Here is a 22644-nt window from a genome sequence, read left to right as displayed (position 1 = left end):
AGTCCTATTTACATCCAAGGCTCTTTGTTTAGTGCTTTTATGAGCTGCTTGTACAGTGCCAAGCTCCGCGATGGGAACATCTATCTCCCTGGAGCTGAAAAACCCATAACGCCCCGGGGTGGCCAGGGAGGCGGGGAGGGACTGGTGATTAGAAGGGAGACTCTTATTTGGAGGGTGGTGGCTCCCTGGGCAGAGTTGTTCAAGTTGAGATAGGAAGGAGAAGAGAAAGTTCCAGAGGGCGGAAATAGTTTATTTCAGACCTGGCCAAGTGAAGGAGCATTTAGGTTCCAGGAAAAGGAAAAATAAATAATTAAAAAATGCCTCCGGGCTCCTGGGTGGCTCAGTGGGTTAAAGCCTCTGCCGTTGGCGCAGGTCATGATCCCAGTGTCCTGGGATTGAGCCCCAAATCCAGGTCTCTGCTTAAGCAGGGAGCCTGCTTCCCCCACTCTCTGTCTGCCTCTCTGTCTACTTGTGATCTGTCAAATAAATAAATAAAATCTAGGGACGCCTGGGTGGCTCAGTTGGTTAAGCAGCTGCCTTCGGCTCAGGTCATGATCCCAGAGTCCTGGGATCGAGTCCCACATCGGGCTCCTTGCTCAGCAGGGAGCCTGCTTCTCCCTCTGCCTCTGCCTGCCTCTCTGTCTGCCTGTGCTCGCTCGCTCTCTCTCCCTCTGTCTCTGACAAATAAATAAAATCTTTAAAAATAAATAAATAAATAAATAAATAAATAAAATCTAAAAAAAAAAAAAATGCTTCAAGCGGTGTGAAAGATAAACCTGGAGGTGAAGGCACCAAGTCACTTCCTGGTATATTAACCCTACCAAAAAGGAGAAATTGTCCCAAACGTGGTCTGCAACTTAAGCTTTTTGTAAGAGTAATTTACAAGCTTTTTCAGTGAGGTCATTTGCTTTTCTAATAAAAATATTGAAGCCGTTTGTGAATGAATTTTGATGGTATGAAATTTGTCCTGGGAAACCAGTGGTCCACCTGCTTAAGAGCAGACTGCCTGCCAGTCAAGACTCACAACCTTCAATCTTTTTCTTTTCTTCTGGATCTAGTCTATAATCTCATGATGATTATTTAGCCATTCTCTTCTCCCATCAAGTGTCCTTACTGTGAATAAATTTTCTAATTCAGCCACAAGAGACCTTTTTTTCCCCTTTCACGCATGGTTGTAATAAAATGTTGGCACATGCTTTTAACTAAATTGTCCTGAAGTTTTCTTTAACACAAGATTAGTAGAGCAGGGCTGTAAGAATGGAAAAGAAAATGCTGCAAATCCTCTTTCCTCGTCCGTGCCTTGATTTCTGAATGCCCTATGTTCTAGTTATGGACGAAACAACACTGGGTGAGAACTTAGACCACATGGAGGACAGAACCCTGTCCTTTCAAGCTGTGGTCTCCAGCTGGTGCCATCTCTGAAGCTTCAGCAGGCCATTCCAGAATTCTAGACAGCCATCTGCTTTTAGGTAATGAAGAAAATGAGGGGCGCCTGGGTGGCTCAATGGGTTAAGCGTCTGCCTTGGGCTCAAGTCATGCTCTCAGGGTTCTGGAAGCTAGCCCTGCATGGGGCTCTCTGCTCAGTGGGAAACCTGCTTCCCCCTCTCTGCCTGCTTCTCTGCCTACTTATGATCTCTGTCCAATAAAAAGAAAGAGAAAGAAAGACAGACATTTAAAAAAAAAAAAAAAAAGGAAAGAAGATGAGAACATCAGCAAATCCCATGAGGCAAAAAGACTTCTCCACGCCTTTTCAGTGTCCCACTAGAATACTGTCTAATACTGTCTGTCAAGCCCTTCTGACATTCTAGATATCACTTTTTTTTTTTAAAGATTTTATTTATTTATTTGACAGAGATCACAAATTGGCAGAGGGAGTTGGGGGAAGCGGGCTCCCTGCTGAGCAGAGAGCCCGATGTGGGGCTAGATCCCAGGACCCTGAGATCCTGACCTGAGCTGAAGGCAGAGGCTTAACCCACTGAGGCACCCAGGTGCCCCTAGATATCATCTTTTTAAAAAAATTATTTATCAGGGGCGCCTGGGTGGCTCAGTGGGTTAAAGCCTCTGCCTTTGGCCAGGTCATGAGCCCAGCGTCCTGGGATCGAGCCCCGCATCAGGCTCTCTGCTTAGCGGGGAGCCTGCTTCCTCCTCTCTCTTTCCCTGCCTGCCTCTCTGCCTACTTGTGATCTCTATCAAATAGATAAATAAAATCTTTAAAAAAAAAATTATTGGGGCACCTGGGTGGCTCAGTGGGTTAAGCCGCTGCCTTCGGCTCAGGTCATGATCTCAGGGTCCTGGGATCAAGTCCCGCATGGGGCTCTCTGCTCAGCAGGGAGCCTGCTTCCTTCTCTCTCTGCCTGCCTCTCCATCTACTTGTGATTTCTCTCTGTCAAATAAATAAATTAAATCCTTTAAAAAAAATAAAAATAAAAATAAATAAATAAATAAAAATTATTTATCAGAGAGAGAGCACAAGGTGGGGTGGGGGGAGAGGGAGAGAGGGCAGAGGGAGAGGCAAAGGCAGACACCATGTTGATCCCAAGAGCCTGGGATCATGACCTGAGCAGACAAAGCAGACTGAGCCACTAAGGCGCCACAGCCTTAGAACTTTCTTGGCTGATGAGTAGGAGCAAGAAGATTGCAAGTTTTAGCAACTTGACCTTTGTTTTAGTAAAGAAACTATCCTCCAAATTCCAAAATTATTCCTCTGGACCTCCAAAATGTCTCTAAGCTTGGCAGACACTTATATTTTTTCCGAGACAAAATCTGTAATGGCCCTGCATCTGACCAATGCTTCCCTGGTGCCTGTTTCTACTCTGGGAACATCATGTTTCTGGCAAAGGATTTTATTTTTCTACTTACGGGGGTGGCTCTCGGATGTGTTCCTTTCACTGTAAATGAGGGGAGCTTTACACAGAAGTCATTACACCATGTGGAAGAAACACCAGAAGTTGGCTCCAGCCTCTGGAAATAACTAGGGAAGAAAGGAGACTGTTGGCCAAAGAGCGGCATTACGGTATGTGGGATCTTGCTGACTGCCAACGCAATAGCTATTTCCTCTTTCTTTCTTACTAATCCAACCCTGGGTGAGGGGTAATGAAGTCCAGACTAGAGTTCCTTTCTCAAGGAAATGATGTTGCCCCCTGGAGGACATTTTGGGAATTATTGTGGGAAATTTGTGTTTATTTCGAGGTTGTCAGATGGTTCCAAAGCGGACAGTACTGCTCCCTCCAGAGCGTTTTGGAAGTTTGCAGGGACTTTTTTGGACATCACAATAATGAAGGTTTATTACTGGTGCTGGAAAACAGGGATCTGCAACATGGCCTTGGTAATGAATGATCCTGTAATGAACAAAATTAGTGATAGTTTTTAAATACTGGAAAGAGGGGTGCTTTGGTGGCTCAGTGGGTTAAAGCCTTTGCCTTCAGCTCAGGTCATGATCCCAGGGTCCTGGGATGGAGCCCCACATCGGGCTCTCTGCTCAGTGGGGAGCCTACTTCCTCCTGTCTGCCTCTCTGCCTACTTGTGATTTCTGGCTGTCAAATAAATAAATAAAACTCTTTAATTGAAAAATAAATAAATAAATAAATAAATTCTGGAAAGAACTGGTATTTCTTTTAAAGATTTTATTTATTTATTTATTTAGACAGAGATCACAAGTAGGCAGAGAGGCAAGCAGAGAAAGAGGAAGGGAAGCAGGCTCCCTGCCAAGCAGAGAGCCCGGTATGGGACTCCATCCCAGGACCCTGGGATCATAACCTGAGCCAAGGCAGAGGCATTGGGACGCCTGGGTGGCTCAGTTGATTGGACGACTGCCTTCGGCTCAGGTCATAATCCTGGAGTCCCGGGATCGAGTCCGGCATTGGGCTCTCAGCCCCACAGGGAGTCCGCTTCTCTCTCTGACCTTCTCCTCGCTCATGCTCTGTCTCGCTTTCTCTCTCTCAAATAAATAAATAAATATTAAAAAAAAAAGAATTAAAAAAAGGCAGAGGCATTAACCCACTGAGCCACGCAGGCACCTCTGGAAAGAACTGTTTTACTAACTTATACTAAACTGTAATGCTGGACTTTTCCAGTTGTGGAATTGTGTGCATAGCAAGGTCATGTCAGACCTGGGAATTTATGAGATGTGTGCTACCACCTTTGGGGTAATGAAAATATTTTGGGACTAGAAAGAGGTGGTGGTTGCACAATCTGGTAAGTATACTGAACACCACCAAACTGTTCGCTTTAATTATTTTTTTTTTTTTAAGGGAGAGAGAGCAAGGGAGGAGCAGAGGGAAAGGGAGAGAGAGAATCCCAAGCAGGCTCCATGCCACGTGAGGACCGGATGCAGGAATTGATCCCAGGATCCTGAGATAGTGACTCCAGCTAAAAGCAAGAGTCGGAAGTTTAACTCACTGAGCCACCCAGGGGCACTTTATTTTTTTTTTAAGATTTTATTTATTTATTTGAGGAGAGACAATGAGACAGAGCATGAGAGAGGAGAAGGTAAGAGGGAGAAGCAGACTCCCCGTGGAGCTGGGAGCCTGATGCAGGACTCAATACCGGTACTCAGGGATCATAACCTGAGCCAAAGGCTTAACCAACTAAGACACCCAGGCGCCCCTGTTCACTTTTTTTTTTTTTTTGTCACAGATTTTTTTTTTCCTGTGATGAGAACTTTTTTTTTAAGATTTTATTTATTTGACAGAGAGAGAGAGATCACAAGTAGGCAGAGAGGCAGGCAGAGAGAGAGGGGGAAGCAGCCTCCCCACTGAGCAGAGAGCCCGATGGGGCTCAATCCCAGGACCCTGAGATTATGTCCTGAGCTGAAGGCAGAGGCTTTAACCCACTGAGCCACCCAGGCACCCCAATTTATTTATTTTTAAAGATTTTATTCATTAATTTATCAGAGCACGTGTGCGCGCTCCCGCCCAGGCACATGCCCAGAAGCAGAAGGAGAGATAGACAGAGGGAGAAGCAGGTTCCCTGCTGAGCAGCGAGCCCGATGCTGGACTCCATCCCAGGACCCGAGGATCATGACCGGAGCTGAAGGCAGATGCTTAACTGACTGAGCCCCCCAGGCATCCCGACTTAAGCGGTTTTTTTTTTAAGTTTATTTATTTTTAAGTAAACTCTACACACAATGTGAGGCTCAAACTCACAACCCTGAGGTCAAGAGTCAGGGGCTCCGTTGAGCTAGCCAGGTGCCTGCGTGTGTGTGTGTGTGTGTGTGTGTGTGTGTGTGTATTTTAAAATATTTTATTTATTTATTTGACAGAGAGATCACAAGTAAGCAGAGAGAGAGAGAGGGGAGGAAGCAGGCTCCCTGCCAAGCAGAGAGTCCGATGCGGGACTTGATCCCAGATCAGGACCTGAGCTGAAGGCAGAGGCTTAACCCACTGAGCCACCCAGGCCCCCCATGTATATATATATTTTAAGTAAGCCCTACACCCAATGTCGGGCTTGAACTCACGACTCTGAAATCAAGAGTCATATGTCCCACTGAGCCAGCCAGGCACCCCTAATTGATATCCTTTATTTATTTTTTTTAATATTTTATTTATTTATTTGACAGAGAGAGAGATCACAAGTAGGCAGAGAGACGGGAAGCAGGTGCCCTGCTGAGCAGAGAGCCCAATGTGGTGCTCGATCCCAGGACCCTGAGATCATGACCAGAGCCGAAGGCAGAGGCTTAACCTGCTGAGCCACCCAGGTGCCCCCTAATTGATTTCTTTTAAACAACCCTATGAGGTCTTTGGTTCTAGCAGGAAGGGCAGGAAAAGAATTGAAAAACACCACATGGATCTTTGCTCCAGGGTTCTCCGCTCTGACTGTATTTTAGAATCATCTGGGGAGCATTTTGTAAAAATCCCAATGTCTCAGCTCCACCCCAGACCAATTAATCAGTCTCTGAAGGTGGGATCTGGGCACTATATTTGCTGCAAACCTCCCCAGATAATCCTAATATGCAGGTGGGACTGGGAACCACTGCCTTGGTTAATGGTGAGCAGTCACCTCGGTGGAAGTAATTATGTAATTCTGAAACCCAGGGGCCTGATCTATGGAATCACTGCTTTCCACCCCCTTGAAGTGAACAAAAATCTCAGTTTGCGCAGCTTCTCTGATTAGCTGTTGCTGAAAAACAAGCTGCCCCATGGGTATATATGCCATGGTCTCCACAGGGTTTCTGAGAGATATTTGTAGACATTTGTTTATAGCAACATTATTCACAACAGTCAAGAGGTTAGAAGCAACCCAAATGTCTTCTGAATGGATGGATGGGTAAACAGAACGTGGTGTTTACTTCCAATGGAATATATTCATATTCAGCCTTGAAAAAGAAGATGGAGGGTTAGCCTGGGTGGCTCAGATGATTAAGCATTCTGCCTTCAGCTCAGGTCATGATCCCAGGGTGGTGGGTTCGAGCTGCTCATCGGGCTCCCTGCTCAGTGGAGAATCTGCTTCTCCCTCTGCCTCTCCCTCTCCCCCAGCTCATGCTCTCACTTGCTCTGTTTTTCTCTCTCAAATAAATAAAATCTTAAAAAAAAAAAAAACTATCTCTAAGAATGGGAGATACTGCTGTAGCCAACTGTGCAAAATGCAATGGTCTGTAGAGATAACCGAGAGGACTTAGTGAACCCCCCTTTGTTGCCATAATTATTTCCTTAGTTGGCATTATTTAACCCTGGAAATATTTGGAGTTAAATGTAGAAATTTTGAAGTGGCTCCGACCTCTGGAATTAATGTTTTGGTTTAAAAGGAATTTGTGCATATTTGGATTTTTATATGCAGGAAGTGTTTAAGAGAACCTGGCCTATTGATGCTCAAAATATTTCCCTGCACTGATTCTTTTTAAGACTAGAAAGAGAGCTCCTACTCAAGAGAGATCATAAGCTGGGGGAGAGGCAGATGGAGAGGGAGAGGCAGACTCCCCACCGAGCAGGGAGACTGACTCAGATGGATCCCAGGCTGGATCCCAGAACCCTGGGATCATGACCAGAGCCAAAGGCAGATGCTTAACTGACTGAGCCATCCAGGCGCCCCGGTTTTTCCCTGCATTGATTTAAAGACCTGGAGTGACTGTGAAGTTGTTTAGTCAAAAAATGTGTGTGTGTGTGTGTGTGTGTGTGTGTGTGTGTGAGAGAGAGAGAGACAAACAGACAGAGAGAGAGGATGTGCCAAAACTTCAAATTAATGAATCTAGACAAAGGATGTATGAATATTCATTGGGCTGTTTTTCTGTAAGCTTAAAAATCTTCAAAATAAAAATCTATGGGACACCCGGGTGGGTCAGTTGGTAGAGCCTGCAACTCTTGATTCAGGGCCCTATGTTTCCTGTAGAATTTATTTAAAAAAAGATTTGTCTTTTTAAAAAATGTTATAGGGGCGGCTGGTTGGCTCAGTCAAGTGGCTCCCTTCGGGCTCCCTGCTGGGCAGGAAGCCTGCTTCCCCCACTCTCGCTCCCCCTGCTTGTGTTCTCTCTCTCTCTCTCTCTCTCTCTGTCTGTCAAATAAATAAATGAAATATTTTTTTAAATAAAAATAAATAAATAACATAATAAAAAGTTAGGGATGCCTGGGTGGCTCAGTCTGGTTAAGTGTCAGTTAAGTGTCTGCCTTTGGCTCTGGTCATGGTCCCAGGGGGTCTTGGGATGGAGCCCCACATTGGGCTCCCTGCTCAGCGAGAAGGCTGCTTCTCCTTCTGACTGCTCCTCCCATGTGTGTGTGATCTCTCTCTCTCTCTCTGACAAATAAATAAAAATAAAATCTAAATAAATACATAAGGTTATCAAATATTGTCAACTATTCTCATTGTGTTCCTGAACTTCAAGGCATCTGGACCCTTATCTCATCCTATAGATGAGGTCAGGGGTGCCTGGAAGGCTCAGTCCTTAAGCATCTGCCTTCGGGTCGGGTTATGATCCCAGAGTCCTGGGATCGAGCCCCCGCACCAGACTCCTTGCTCTGCAGGGAGCCTGCTTCTCCTTCTCCCACTCCCCCTGCTTGTGTTCTCTCTCTCATTGTGTCTCTCCCTGTCAAAAAAATAAAATCTTAAAAAAAAAAAAACAAAAAAAAAAAACAGTAAGGGTTGGAGGCTGGATTGGAGATCAGGAAAGGAGTTAGGAACGGGCCTTTGCTGGGGGTCAAGAAATATTTGGAAGAAACAATACAGATTTGAAGAGGCGTATGCCTCCCAGACATGATCATTTCAAAGAGAACCTCAAATCATTCTAAGCAAAGTGATATTTACTCTGGACTTGTTCCTTTAGCTGACAGAATCCTGATTTTTTATGTTCTCTATTTGCCTCAAAGTCAACGGTCATATACTGTAATTAACAAATAGATTACCAGTGGCTCCTGGGTGGCTCAGTGGGTTGAGCCTCTGCCTTAGGTTCAGGTCCTGGGATCAGGGTGCTGGGATCAAGCCCTGCACTGGGCTCTCTGCTCAGCAAGGAGCCTGCTTTCTCCTCTCCCTCTGCCTGCCTGTCTGCTACTTGTGATCTCTGTCAAATAAATAAAATCCTTATAGATTCTCAGTATTTATTTATTTATTTATTTATTTTAAAAGATTTAATTTATTTATTTGATGGGCAGAGATCACAAGTAGGCAGAGAGGCAGGCAGAGAGAGAGAGGAGGAAGCAGGCACCCCGCTGAGCAGACAGCCCAATGCGGGGCTCATCCCAGGACCCTGGGATCATGACCTGAGCCGAAGGCAGAGGCTTTAACCCACTGAGCCACCCAGGAGCCCCAAATTCTCCGTATTTAAAAAAAATCATTCATGATCTCATTTCTTTCTTTTCTTTTTTTAAAAGATGTTATTTATTTATTTGTCAGAGAGAAAGAACCAGGAGAGGGAGAGTCAGGCAGAAGGAGAAGCAAGCTCCCCACTGAGCAAGGAGCCCAATGAGGGACACAATCCCAGGACCCTGGGATCATGACCCAAGCCAAAGGGAGATGCTTAATTGACTGAACCACCCAGGCGCCCCAAGCTGTGTGTTTCTTAAGGCCTGGATGGAGAAATTGGTTCAGTGTTTATTCCTTCCAAGCCGTCATAGAGTACAGATTCAAGGACGGGGATTTTGATTCCCCCAACTCAATATCGTTGAAGAATACCAAAGGATTGAAGAATATCAAAGGATTTGTGGGCGTGTTTTATTTTTTATTTTTTCAGTAAGCTTGAGGCACAATGTGGGGCTTGAACTCATGACCTCCAGATCAAGAGCCGCATGCTCTACCAACAGAGCCAGCCAGGTGCCCCAGATTTGTGGGCCTGTTTTAAACCTCCCACAGAGTGTGTGCGGTGGAGGAGTAAGGGTCAAGGAGATACCCTCAAGGAGGCAGAGTCAGAAAGAATGAGAGGTGCCTAGGTGGCTTAGTTGGTTAAGCAGTTAAGTGTCCGCCTTTGGCTCAGGTCATGATCACAGGGTCCTGGGATTGAGCCCTTCTATGGGCTCCCTGCCCAGGGGTCAGCCTTCTTCTCCCTTTCTTTCTGGGCCCCCTCCTTGTTTGTCTCTATCAGATAAATAAATAAAATCATTAGAAAAAGAGAGAGAGAGAGAGAATGAGCTTAAATTCTGGGTCACAGCAGGTGCAGCCATCCTTCCCACCTGGGGTTCTTCCCATGTTTTGTTATTTGAACTTTATTGACTCTGTAAAGCTCAGCAGAAAGTTTACATTCTCAGAATATCCTTTTTCTGACTCCAGCATGAAGTCAAACACTGTCATAGCTCTTTCTTCTTTTCCTTCACAGCACTTCACAAAGTTTCTATTTATATTTATATGGCTGTTTTATCTCTCCCACTGGATTATGACTGTCCTTAAAGCAGAGGTATGTCCATTTTTATCATTATTGTATCCCTGGGGCCTGGCACAAAGTAAAAAACATGGTAGGGATATGGTAGATATTTTTCAAGACTATTTAGTGAATAATTCCTTTGCTGGTAAAATACTTACTGTCTTCCTTATTAGCTGGTCAGCACAACACAGGGCAGATCCATGTTTCTTTTGTTCACCATATTGATGTCCTTGTATTGTCCTCTCCTATAATGAATACAACTGTGTATGATCCATGGGATTTTACAGAAGTGGCAGTGTGTGACTTCCAAGGCTGAGTTATAAAAGACATTGATGGGGTGACTCATTTGGTAAGTGTCTGCTATCGGCTCAGGTCATGATCCGGGATCCTGGGGTCCAGTCCAGCACTGGGCTCCCTGCTCCGCAGAGAGTCAGCTTCTTCCTCTGCTGCTCCCCCTCCTCATGCTCTTTCTCAAATAAATAAATGAAATGTTAAAAAAAAAAAAAAAAAGACATTGCTGCTCTCACCTTGCTCTCATGGATCACTCAGTTTGGGGGAAGCCAGCCCCCATGTGATGAGGACACTCCAAAAGCCTGGTGGTTGTGCCCACGTGGAGTGGAACTGAGGCTCCCAGCCGCCAGCCCATGTCAACTTGCCAGCCATAAGGAGTGAGTCACCTCTGAAAGGGATCTTTCATCACAAGCCATCAGATGACTGTAGCCCCAGCTGACATCTGACCCCATGCTCATGAAAGACCTTGTGCCAGAACAGCCCAGATAAGCTGCTCTGAATTCCAGACCCACAGAAACCATAAGAGATAATAACTATTTATTGTTAAGTCTCTAATTTTTTACATGATTTGTTCACATCTATAACCAAGAGTAAGCATTGGCCAAACATTTTTTTTTTGAGTGATATTGTGATCTTGGATGAATTCCTACCCCTTTCTGAGCCCCAAAGTTGTGGTCTGTGAAAGGGGATGAAATATCCATCTTTGAGGTTCATAGAGTATGTACCTCAGGGGCAAGATCGGAGCACATGGTAGAAGCTTAATATACCTCCAGCAGTATACCTCCAATGAAGTATGTGAACCACACCACCTGAGTTTGAATCCCAGTTTCACTATTTCTAAGGTAAGACTTTGTTCAGGCTACTAATACTTAACTTTCCTGGACATTAGACCCCTCAGCTGTGAAATAATAGTAACAAAAAACCTAGGGGCGTGTGTGGGGGGGGGCACCTGTGTAGCTCAGTGGGTTAGAGCCTCTGTCTTCAGCTCAGGTCATGATCCCAGGGTCCTGGAATGAAGCCCCCCATCTGGCGCTCTGCTCAGCAGGGAGCCTGCTTCCCCCCCCCTCCGCCTGCCTCTCTGCCTATTTGTGATCTCTGTCTGTCAAATAAATAAATAAAATCTTTAAAGAAAATTAAAAAAAAAAACAAAAAAAATTCTAGGGGCACCTGGGTGGCTCAGTGGGTTAAAGCTCTGCCTTCTGCTCAGGTCATGGTCCCAGAGGCCCTCGTCAGGCTCTCTCTGCTAGGTGGGGAGCCTGTTTCCTCCTATCTCTCTCTGCCTGCCTCTGCGCCTACTTGAGATCTCTGTCTGTCGAATAAATAAATAAATAAAATCTAAAAAAAAACCAAAACAAAACCTAAGTCTTCTCATAAGGATTAGAGAAAGAACTTGGGCAAAGCCCATTTTAACTCTGTGGGAAAGCAGTTACTTCTTTTTTACAGGGCTCTACCGAGCCTAGCACTGAGATCAATTGTTGACACATAAATGCTCAGTAAGTATTTGTTGAATGGATAATAAAAAGACTGCCTGAGGAAAAGAGGTGTAAGCTAATACTAGCCTACAAGGCCCTACTGGATGTACCACTTGCTTCATCTACGATTTCACCTCTTACAACCTGTCCTTCTCTCTCTGCTCCAGACACCTTGCCCTCTCCATAGTTCCTCGACTATGCTAGTACATTCTAGCTTCAGGGCCTTTGCACGTGCTCTTTGCCCTGACTGGAAATGCTCCACCTCCTAGTTATCCTTGTTTATTCGATCCCTTCAAATCTCTCTTCAGTATCACTTTCTCTGAGAGACCTACTCTCTGACCACTCCTGCAACCCTGAAGGTCCGTATCTGCCTTTATTTTTCTCCGCAGCATTTATCACGGCCTGATTTCCATTCTTCTTTGGGCTCCCCTCAACAGAACGTAAGCTCCATGAGGACAGGGCTTTGTCTATTTTATTCGCTGCTCTATTTCAAAACACCCCCAATGCTGGGATTTCAGCAGGTGTTAGATAAATATTTGCTGAATTAATAGCCCCATAAAGCTACATTTGCGTATCTGTTGTCTCGGGTTGTTAAACCGCGCCATTTTGGGGCCAGAATTGGCTGAAGCCCCATCACGTGACTGACAGTCCCGCTGGCCCGCCTTTGAGGCTAGGGAGGTCCACGTTGTCCTGGGCTCTAGGGGCGGGGCGGGGCGGGCCGTGGAGGAGGTCCTGCGCCGGCGCGGTCCCTGGCGCAGGCGCAGAGGCGGCCCGGGCGCGCGGCCGGTGGCGGTTGGCGGCGCGTGGGGCCGGTGGGTGGTTGCCGTGGGCAGGACCCGAGTGCAGGCAGCTAGAGCCGGCGCCATGGTGGAGAAGGAGGAGGCTGGCGGCGGCATCAGCGAGGAGGAGGCGGCGCAGTATGACCGGCAAATCCGTCTGTGGGGATTGGAGGCCCAGAAACGGTCAGGGCCAGAGCGGCTTGTGGGGCTGAGGGTCTGGAGGGGGCGTCTGGCCTGAGGCGTTCGCGGCCCTCATGGAGCCGGAGGATCTGATATGAAGCGAGGAGGCGGGAATTACGTGCCCGGGGAGGGCGGCCTTCTTGAGAGAACTGGAGGGGTTGGTTAGGGGTGTTTCTGGAAGATGTGGAAAGCGGGGGCCTCTCAGGGTGGTGGGGAGGGTCGTTCCGAGGGAAGCCTCTGGAAGCGGCGGTGGGGGAGTCCTGAGGGATCAGGAAGACTCAAACTCAGGGACGCAGACGCCCGAAGGGAGTGGTGGTGGTGAGCGCTTGGGGAGTAGGAGGGTGCAAGGGAAGGATGAAGTGGGGGCGTAGTTCATTCATTCGGAGATTGTGGGAACCTATTCTCTGCTGAACGCTGGGGAGACTACCCACCGAACACGGGCGAGCTTACATTCTTGTGGCTTCGAAAGGATGGGCCAACCGGAAAGAATGAATGTTTTTTGAGGAGTTTTGGAGCAAGTTATTTCTACTGAGAATCTTTTTTTTTTTTTTAAAGATTTTATTTATTTATTTGACAGAGATCACAAGCAGGCAGAGAGGCAGGCAGAGAGAGAGAGAGGAGGAAGCAGGCTCCCTGCTGAGCAGAGAGCCGGATGGGGGGCTCGATCCCAGGACCCTGGGATCATGACCTAAGCCGAAGGCTTCAACCCACTGAGCCACCCAGGCGCCCTCTACTGAGAATCTTGAGAGGCCCGGAGAGCCTAGGGGCTCTAGCTACCCGAAGAGGTTCTTATTCTTAGGAACGGGGGTGTGTCTTGAGAGGACTGGACACTAGGGTTGGGGATACCTTGGGTACTTAATAGTTATTGGGGGACATGAGGTCTTTGAAAGAGTTGATCACTTTAATCAGATATTCATTGAGCACCTGCCAGAAGCACTTTTCTAGGCACTGAACATATATTAGTGAACTGGATGGACTTCTTGCCTACATGCAGGGTACATTTTGGTGGGGGAAACAATAAACGTAAATAATATAATAGGTAATGCAAGTGCCAGGGAGAGGAAAACTGTAGAGTATTGACCCTCACACCAGGGTCAATAAAGGGTGCTGAGGTGGGAGAGCTGTTTTGATAGGGAGGCCGGGAAAGGCCTCCGAAGAGGTAACATTGAGCCTCAGACCTGTGTGAAGGAAAAAGAGCCGTGTAGAGAGAAAACAGCTGGTGTACAATCCTGGGGGCCGGAGCTTGCTTGGCAAAGGAGAGAAAGAAGCAAGGTGGTGGAATGAAATGAGTAGCTTTTTAAATTTCCAGTGTTCTGGGAAACCCCCTGGAGAGTTTGAGCCTAGGAATAAAGCGATCGGGTTCGCATTTTATTTTATTTTATTTTTAAAGATTTTATTTATTTCACAGCGAGAGATCACAAGTAGGCAGGCAGAGAGTGAAGAGGAAGCAGGCTCCCTGCCAAGTAGAGAGCCTGATGTGGGGCTCCATCCCAGGATCCTGGGATCATGACTTGCGCCAAAGGCAGAGGCTTAACCCACTGAGCCCCCCAGGCGCCCCATCAGGTTTGCATTTTAAAAGGATCGCTCTTGGGGCTCCTGGGGGAATGGACTGCAGAGGGAGAGGGAGAAGCAGGCTCCCCACCCAGCAAGGAGCCAGATGCCGGGCTTGATCCCAGGACCCTGGGATCATGATCCAATCTGAAGGCAGATGCCTAACCGACTGAGTGAGCCATGCAGGCGCCCCAGGACTTAGGTTTTAGATGGTTATTCATGTCTAAGTGGAAGTACATGAATGGTTGAGTTCAGAGTTGAGGTCTGATTGGTCGGGAGGTATGTGATGTGAGTCCAGAGTAGAGTTAATTGATCTAGGGTAAGGAGGCAGGCAGGTGGAGAGAATTTAGATTGAGAGGTGGGAGTTTCTAGAATTTTTTGGTGAAAGAGAATGTGTGTGGAGGGGGAGGTGGGGTGAACCTGAGTTTTCACGCTTATTTCAGGTGTGTGGGGTTTTATGCAGTTGGAGGGGGCATTGTGAGGCATCAGCAAGCATTGGTCTGAGGATCCAAGGGGTCTAAAGTGGAATATTGGGAATTAAATGGTGGAAATGCGCTTGAGGATTATAGGTGGGGCTGATTGGTTTTAGGGACTGATATTTGAAGTAGGTTTGAGTGTTAGGAGGTCCAAAAGGGTTGGGAAAGAGATCCTAAGTGTATTTGGAGGGCTCATGGAAAGGGTGGGGGCAGCAGGTGGTTTTAAGGTAGGGCAAAGTTGGTGAAGATGAAGCTGGAATGTAGTGAGAGAACTGTCCGAGGAATGATTCCTCTGAGGAACAGTGAAGAATGGATGGGAGCTGCTGAAGAGGAGATGGCCTATGGGACAAATCAGTCAGGGTATGGAATTCTTGGGAAATGGGAGTTATTCTGAGGGAGTGGAGAGGTACCGAATTCAGTGCAGAACCTGAAGAAGATTGATTGAGGGTCCTGGGAGGGAAGGAAGGGGTTATCATTAATTTGGATATCTGTATTTATAGACAATCTTGGAGAGTTTGTTAAAGTGCCTTCATGTCCATCAGCTCCTATCAGCTCTGAAGTAGGAAGGCAGTGACTTCCCCTGTACCACCGGAAAGAGGCTCCACAAAGCAGATTGACTTGCCTCTAAGGAAACTCCAGATGGAATAGGAGAACTCTGGAGTCTGGGGTTCTTTTGTAAAATAGAAGGTGGCCTAGGAATCAGCCGATTGTGTTCTGGCAACATTTTGTTGCTGATTCTGTGTGATACTGGATCTAGGTGATCAGAACTGGAAAGGAGAGTAATGGTCTAGAGGTTAAAAACTGGGTGGTATCTTTCATACACTGTTTCATATTTTTTGAAATTAGTTGCCAACATTTAAAAGTTTAGAGAATTGGCCACATTTGAGACCATTTGAGCATCAAAAGGAAAAAATTGGGGTGCCTGGCTGGCTTAGTTAGTGGAGCATTGACACTCTTGATAGTGGGGTTCTGAGTTCAAGCCGCATGTTAGATATAGAGATGACTTTTAAAAATCAAGTGAAAAGAAGGAAGGAAGGAGAGAGAAAGAGAGAGATAGATGGACTTAATATTACTTAATCATTTAGAATCCATAAGGCCAAGGAAATATTCAAACAAAGAAAGGAAAAACGAGTTTGTTGTCTTTGGAAGTGATTATTAATAATGTGCTTTCTGTGAAGTAAGAACTTCAGTGTGTCACCTTGAAGTTTTCCTGCTGACTGTATTTTAGCCTAATCATGCTTTCAGAGAGTAGAGGAACAAATTAAAGAACACTGAGGTTATGATTAGATGTCTAGGATGTAGGACATTTTGCAAGACAACTGTCCTGGTTCTATTCCAGAAGTCAATGTCATGGAAAAAACAAGGGGAGGGAGTGTTCTAGATTAAAAGAGCATAAAGAGGTGAAGCCACATGTAAGATGTAAACCTTACCTGGATCCTGGTTCAAAAAGAAAACCCGTAAAGAAGCATCTTAGACAGTAGTGGAAATTTGAATAGTCAGTCCTATTAGGTGATATTTGAGAATTATTTTCTAGATGTGGTAATAGCACATCTAGAGATAGCACATCCTAGCAGAATGCAAACTATTCTTTTTATTTTCTGTGTGTTTTAAGTTTTTATCATGGGAAGTTGGGAAAAGGGGGTTGTCTGGGCTGCCTTTCGGGTTGGGTCATGATCCCAGGGTCTTGGTATCAAGCCCCGTATTGGGCTCCCTGTTCAGCGGGAGACCTGCTTCTCCCTCTCCCACTTCCCCTCCTTGTGTTCCCTCTCTCGCTGTGTCTCTGTCGAATAAATAAATAAATTTTTTTTTTTTTTTAAAGATTTTATTTATTTATTTGACAGAGAGAAAGCACAAGTAGGCAGAGGGAGATAGAGAGAGAGAAGCAGGCTCCTTGCTGAACAGAGAGCCTGATGCGGGGCTTGATCCCAGGACCTTGAGACCATGACCTAAGCTGAAGGCAGAGGCTTAACCCACTGAGCCACCCAGGCGCCCCTAAATAAGTAAAATCTTAAAAAGAAAAAATAAAGTTGGGAAAGAAATGTGAATCTCTTCCCTCCCACTGCACCCCAGCCTCATGCCCCAGTCTGGCAATTTCTGATTTCCGTCTTCTCTTGAAGAATAGAAAAGTCAGACCTTCCACATTGGTTGGAGCTAAATAGGGACTGCCTCTGACATGGCACAGCATTCTCTCTAGGGATCCTCCCTGTCAGTTCAACTTCACTCATTTGGCATAATTGCTTGGCTCCTGTCAGCGTGTGACTTTGCATTTCTTGCTATGGGACATAGCCCTTTTTATGGATGAGGGTCAGAACAGACTCCCAAGGTCATGGACCAAATAGAAGTAGGAGTTGAATCTAAGTCACTCAATTCAGGTTCATACCCTCCCTACCTCCAGGTCATTTTTGATAATAAGGGCTCATTTTTTCAGTCAAATTAGTGTAAAGAGGGTGTTGAAGCTGGAGCTGTGTATGTTTTCAGAATGTGGCTTCAGCAGTTTCTGCATTGCCTTTCCCAAGGTAGGGCCATCTGATTCTTCTATCGCTCAATAGTAGTTTGTTTTCCCCTTATCTAAGCATGAGGAAGGGGGGGAGGGTGACTCAAGAGAGGAAAGTGGATGATAAGGTCCATGAGGACCAAGCGGTTTGTTGTTGTTGCTGTTGTTTTTTAAGATTTTATTTATTTATTTGACAGATCACAAGTAGGCAGGCAGAGAGAGAGAGGAGGAAGCAGGCTCCCCGCCAAGCGAGTCTGATGTGGGACTCTATCCCAGAACCCCAGGACCATGACCTGAGCTGAAGGCAGAGGCTTAATCCACTGAGCCACCCAGGCGTCCGAGGACAAGCGTTTTATAAATGTCTGATACAAAAGGGGTTTGACTGGTCTTACTAAGTTTCTAGTGCTTGCAAGTTTGTAGACATTTAGATATATTTGTTAGGTGAAATGACTGTACTTTGCAAAGACATAGGAAATCAAGAAACCTGGGTTCAGTTCCCAGTTCTAACCAGCTCTCTTGACTTTGGGTCAGTCACACATTTTGTTGGCCTTAGTTCCACATCTGCAAAAATGAGGGATGAGGGTGACTATATATATATATATATATATACACATGTTTTTAAGGTTTTATTTACTTATACGACAGAGATCACAAGTAGGCAGAGAGACAGGCGTGGGGGGTGGTGGAGCAGGTTCCCCACTGAACAGAGAGCTTGATGTGGGGCTCAATCCCAGGACCCTGAGATCATGACCTGAGCCAAAGGCAGAGGCTCAACCCACTGAGCCACCCAGGTGCCCCAGGTGACTACATTTTTTTAAATTTTTAATTTTATTTATTTGACAGAGGTCACAAGTAGGCAGAGAGAGGCAGAAGCAGGCTCCCCGCTGAGCAGAGAGCCCGATGCGGGGCTTGATCCCAGGACCCCGAGATCATGATCTGAGCCGAAGGCAGAGGCTTAACCCACTGAGCCACCCAGGCGCCCCCAGGTGACTACATTTTTTTTTTTTTTTAAAGATTTTATTTATTTATTTGACAGAGAGAGATCACAAGTAGGCAGAGAGAGAGAGGAGGAAGCAGGATCCCTGCTGAGCAGAGAGCCCCATGCGGGACTCGATCCCAGGACCCTGAGATCATGACCTGAGCCGAAGGCAGCGGCTTAACCCACTGAGCCACCCAGGCGCCCCGGTGACTACATTTTTAAGGACTTTTTCAACTCTGAAGTTTTGACTTTACAAAAAGGGACCTCAAAAATTTCTGTGTGTTCAGGGTGCCTGGGTGGCTCAGGGGTTAAGCGTCTGCCTTCTGCTCAGGTCATGGTTCCAGAGTCCTGGGATTGAGCCCGCATCCGGCTCCCTGCTCCACAGGAAGCCTGTTTCTCCCTCTCTCCCTCCCCATGCTGTGCTCCCTCTGTCGCTGTGTCTCTGCCAAATAAATAAATGAAATCTTTTTTTTAAAGATTTCATTTATTTATTTGACAGAAATCGCAAGCAGGCAGAGAGGCAGGCAGAGAGAGAGGAAGGGAAGCAGACCCCCTGCTGAGCAGAGAGCCCGATGTGGGACTCGATCCCAGGACGCTGAGATCATGACCTGAGCTGAAGGCAGCGGCTTAACCCACTGAGCCACCCAGGTGCCCTAAATAAATAAAATCTTAAAAAAAAAAATTTCCGTGTTTTCAGAGACTCATTATCCAATTCTGCTGCTGTTCAAAAGAACTTCAGTTGGTTCTGCAGGCACCCATTTGCTGTAATAGTAACTGAGGATTCACTGTGTTGTGGAGGCCAAACCTGATCGTCTCATGTAAGGACCAGTTTATTGTAGTGTTGCTAGCGGTTGATGGAGTTTGAATCTCAACGGCAGAAATTCTTGTTTAACCTTGGATATACATTCCTTCTCTGTGCTTTCATTTCCTCATCTGTCAGATGGAGATAATAGAATCTATATTATAAGATTGTTGAGAATTAAATGAGATAATGCGTGGAGGCACCCAGCCAGCTCAGCTGGAAGGGGACTTGACTCTTGATCTCAGGGTCGTGAGTCTGAGCTCTACCTTGGGTGTAGAGACTACCTAATAAACAAAGACTCAAAAAATGAGATAATGCATGAATAGTGCCTATGCTCAGAAAGCACTCAGTAAATTATAGCTACAATATTTGACGAGTATAAATCATAAGCAACAAAAGAAGGGAAGCTACATAGGAAATAGGTTGAGATAAATAAGGCAAATGTAAAGTAAACATCAGTGGGACAAATGGAGACTCCAGAAGAATGAGGAAGATTGTAGGGGCAACAGTATTAAGTTCTGTTTTGGATTCTGGAAGACACTGAAGGAAATGTAATGAATGGGCAGTTAGATGGAGCAAGATTGTAGATTTAAGTGAAAAGTACTTTACTGTTAGTTAAGTGAAGATGAGTTTCTGTCTGAAGGAGAAAATGGTCTGATCTGCCAAATGTGTTTGGCCTCATCATTTACCTGGTTGCACTGACTAGAAATCTAGACATTTCTTTTTTTTTTTTTTTTAAAGATTTTTATCAGAGAGAGGGAGAGAGAGCAAACACAGGCAGACAGAATGGCAGGCAGAGGCAGAGGGAGAAGCAGGCTCCCCGCAGAGCAAGGAGCCCGATGTGGGACTCGATCCCAGGACGCCGGGATCATGACCCGAGCCGAAGGCAGCTGCCCAACCAACTGAGCCACCCAAGCGTCCCAAATCTAGACATTCTTTATTCATTTGTGTCCATTATTCCTATGTCCCATCTGTTGGCAAGTCCTGTCAGCTCCGCTTCATACTATCTCAGTCACCTTTCTTCATTTCTTTTCTTTTTTTTTTTTTAAGATTTTATTTATTTATTTGACAGACAGAGATCACAAGCAGGCAGAGAGGCAGGAGAGAGAGAGGGGGAAGCAGGCTCCCCGCTGAGCAGAAAGCCCGATGCGGGGCTCGATCCCAGGACGCTGAGATCATGACCTGAGCTGAAGGCAGAGGCTTTAACCCACTGAGCCACCCAGATGCCCCCCTACCTTTTTAAAAGATTTTATTTATTTATTTATTTGAGAGAGAGAACATGAGAGTGGGGTGAGGGGCAGAGGAAGAAGCAGTCTTCATGCTGAGCAGGGAGCCTAATGTGGGACTCAATCCCTGGACTACAGTATCATGGCCTGAGCTGAAGGCAGTCGCTTAAACTGACTGAGTCACCCAGGTGGACCAACCTTTCTTCATTTCTTTTTTTTTTCTTCTTCCTTTCCTCATTTCTAAGTCCAGCTTACGCACATCATCTCTCAGATCACCTCAGTAGTCCCCTCAACTGTTCTCTGTTCCACTCTTGACTGTATAATCCAGTCTCCATACAACAGCCAGATTGATGAAAAAAAAAAAAAATCAGATCACAGCCAGTTCTCTGCATAAAGCCTTCCAGTGATTTCCTCTTATATTCAGAATAAAATCCAAAGCTTTTTTTTTTTTTTTTAAAGATTTTATGTCTTTATTTGACAGAGAGAGAGAGAGAGATCACAAGGAGGCAGAGAGGCAGGCGGGGGGGTGGGTGGGAAGAAGGCTCCCTGCTGAGCAGAGAGCCCGATGCGGGGCTCGATCCCAGGAACCTGAGATCATGACCTGAGCTGAAGGCAGAGGCTTAACCCACTGAGCCACACAGGCGCCCCAAAATCCAAAGCTTTTAAAATCCATTGCCTTTCATGCCCTGCCTTGTCTGATCTTGCCTGCATCTCCTTGGTTCACTTCATTCAAGTTCTTGATTTCTTTCTGTTCTCAAATATGCTGAACCTCTCTCCGGCCTGAAGACTTGGTGCTTACCCTACTTGAAATAGTCTTTTTTTTTTTTTTTTAATGGATTTTATGTATTTATTTGGTAGAGACACAGCGAGAGGGAACACAAGCAGGGGGAGAGGGAGAAGCAGGTTCCCTGCTGAGAAGGGGGCCCGATGCGGGGCTCCACTCCAGGACCTTGGGATCATGACCTGAGGTGAAGGCAGAGGCTTTAACCCACTGAGCCACCCAGGCCCCCCTGAAATAGTCTTATAACCAGATTTTTGCATGACTCACTATCACATATTAGGCTGTTGATATATGTGGTTCAAGTGTGAATTTGGTAGTCTTAGGAATTCTTTTTTTTAAAGACTTTATTTATTTGACAGAGAGACATCACAAGTAGGCAGAGAGGTAGGCAGAGAGGGGGAGGGGGAAGCAGACTCCCTGCTGAGCCCAGAGCCTGATGTGGGTCTCGATTCCAGGACCCTGAGATCATGACCTGAGCCAAAGGCAGAGGCATAACCCACTGAGCCACCCACGTGCCTCAGTCTTAGGAATTTTTTTTTTTTTTAAGATTTTATTTATTTGACAGATCACAAGTAGGTAGAGGCAGGCAGAGAGAGAGAAGGGGAAGCAGGCTCCCCGCTGAGGAGAGAGCCGGATGTGGGGCTCGATCCCAGGACCCCGGGACCTTGACCTGACCCAAAGGCAGAGGCTCCAACCCACTGAGCTACCCAGGTGCCCCAGTCTTAGGAATTCTCTCTCTCTTTTTTTTTTTTAAGATTTATTTATTTATTTATTTGTCAGAGATGACAAGTAGGCAGAGAAGCAGGCAGAGAGAGGAAGAAGCAGGTTCCCTGCAAGCGGAGAGCCCGTTGTGGGGCTCGATCCCAGGACGCTGGGATCATGACCTGAGCCGAAGGCAGAGGCTTTAACCCACTGAGCCACCCAGGCGCCCCCAGTCTTAGGAATTCTTTTTTTTTTTTTTTAAAGATTTTATTTATTTATTTGACAGAGAGAAATCACAAGTAGATGGAGAGGCAGGCAGAGAGAGAGAGGGGAAGCAGGCTCCCTGCTGAGCAGAGAGCCCGATGCGGGACTTGATCCCAGGACCCTGAGATCATGACCTGAGCCAAAGGCAGCGGCTTAACCCACTGAGCCACCCAGGCGCCCAGTCTTAGGAATTCTTAATCATGAGTGGAATTCAGTTGGCTTGACTTAACTTGCAGTATGTATTGGGAATTCAAAGGTTGTAATAAAAAAGACTCTGGTTCCTTCCTCCTCAGAAATTTAAAAGGTATTCCTGTGGCAGTAAAAGGTAAAGATGAGAGAGCCTAATCAAATATTTATTTAGAACCTACTGTGTACAAGACAACATGGAGGGAGACATTGAAAGAGGAAAAATCATAGATTATGGTCAGTTCTATATTCTAGTTCCAGTCTGGCTACTCAGCTGTGAGAGCTTGGACACCTTTTCTGAGCCTCAGTTTTCTCCCTACTCTAGGCCTTCCTTTCCTATGGAAACGTGATGGCCTACTCTGGGATCTGTGGAGCCCTTTCGACTTCTAGAGTGAGAAATTGTATGCAGTACTTAGGGTGTGTATGCTTTTTTCCCCCAAAAGAAACATTGAAGAACCATAATCAAAGTTACTGTTTTGAATTTATTTTAAGTAGGCCTCATACCCGATGTGGGGCTTGAACTCAGGATCCTGAGCTTGACTCATGTGCTCTACTGACTGAACCAGCCAGGTGCCCCAGTAATCAAGGTATCAGTGAGGTAATATATGTAATATACCTAGTTTGAACCTAGTGAGCCCTCTGTAGCTGGTCATTACTGCCATTGTGGCTACCGGTGCACTCTC

General features: G+C 46.1%; 1 protein-coding gene across 2 annotated transcripts in view; it reads left to right on the top strand.

The window, feature by feature from the left end:
* SAE1 (SUMO1 activating enzyme subunit 1) overlaps nucleotides 1-22644 on the top strand; it is a 100218-nt gene that overhangs the window by 808 nt on the left and 76766 nt on the right. Inside the window, exon 1 of one of the 2 annotated variants that reach the window (XM_044257037.1) lies at nucleotides 12320-12503. The exons of the other annotated variant lie outside the window; for it this stretch is intronic. Within the exon in view, the coding sequence (XP_044112972.1) occupies nucleotides 12406-12503 (98 nt within the window). The 5' untranslated portion in view covers nucleotides 12320-12405. Of the gene's footprint in view, nucleotides 1-12319; nucleotides 12504-22644 lie in introns of those variants that run through there. 2 annotated transcript variants of the gene reach the window in all.

This window comes from Neovison vison, chromosome 7 (assembly GCF_020171115.1).
Source record: "Neovison vison isolate M4711 chromosome 7, ASM_NN_V1, whole genome shotgun sequence".
Lineage (NCBI taxonomy): Eukaryota > Metazoa > Chordata > Mammalia > Carnivora > Mustelidae > Neogale > Neogale vison.
This window is presented reverse-complemented; position numbering and strand designations above follow the sequence as displayed.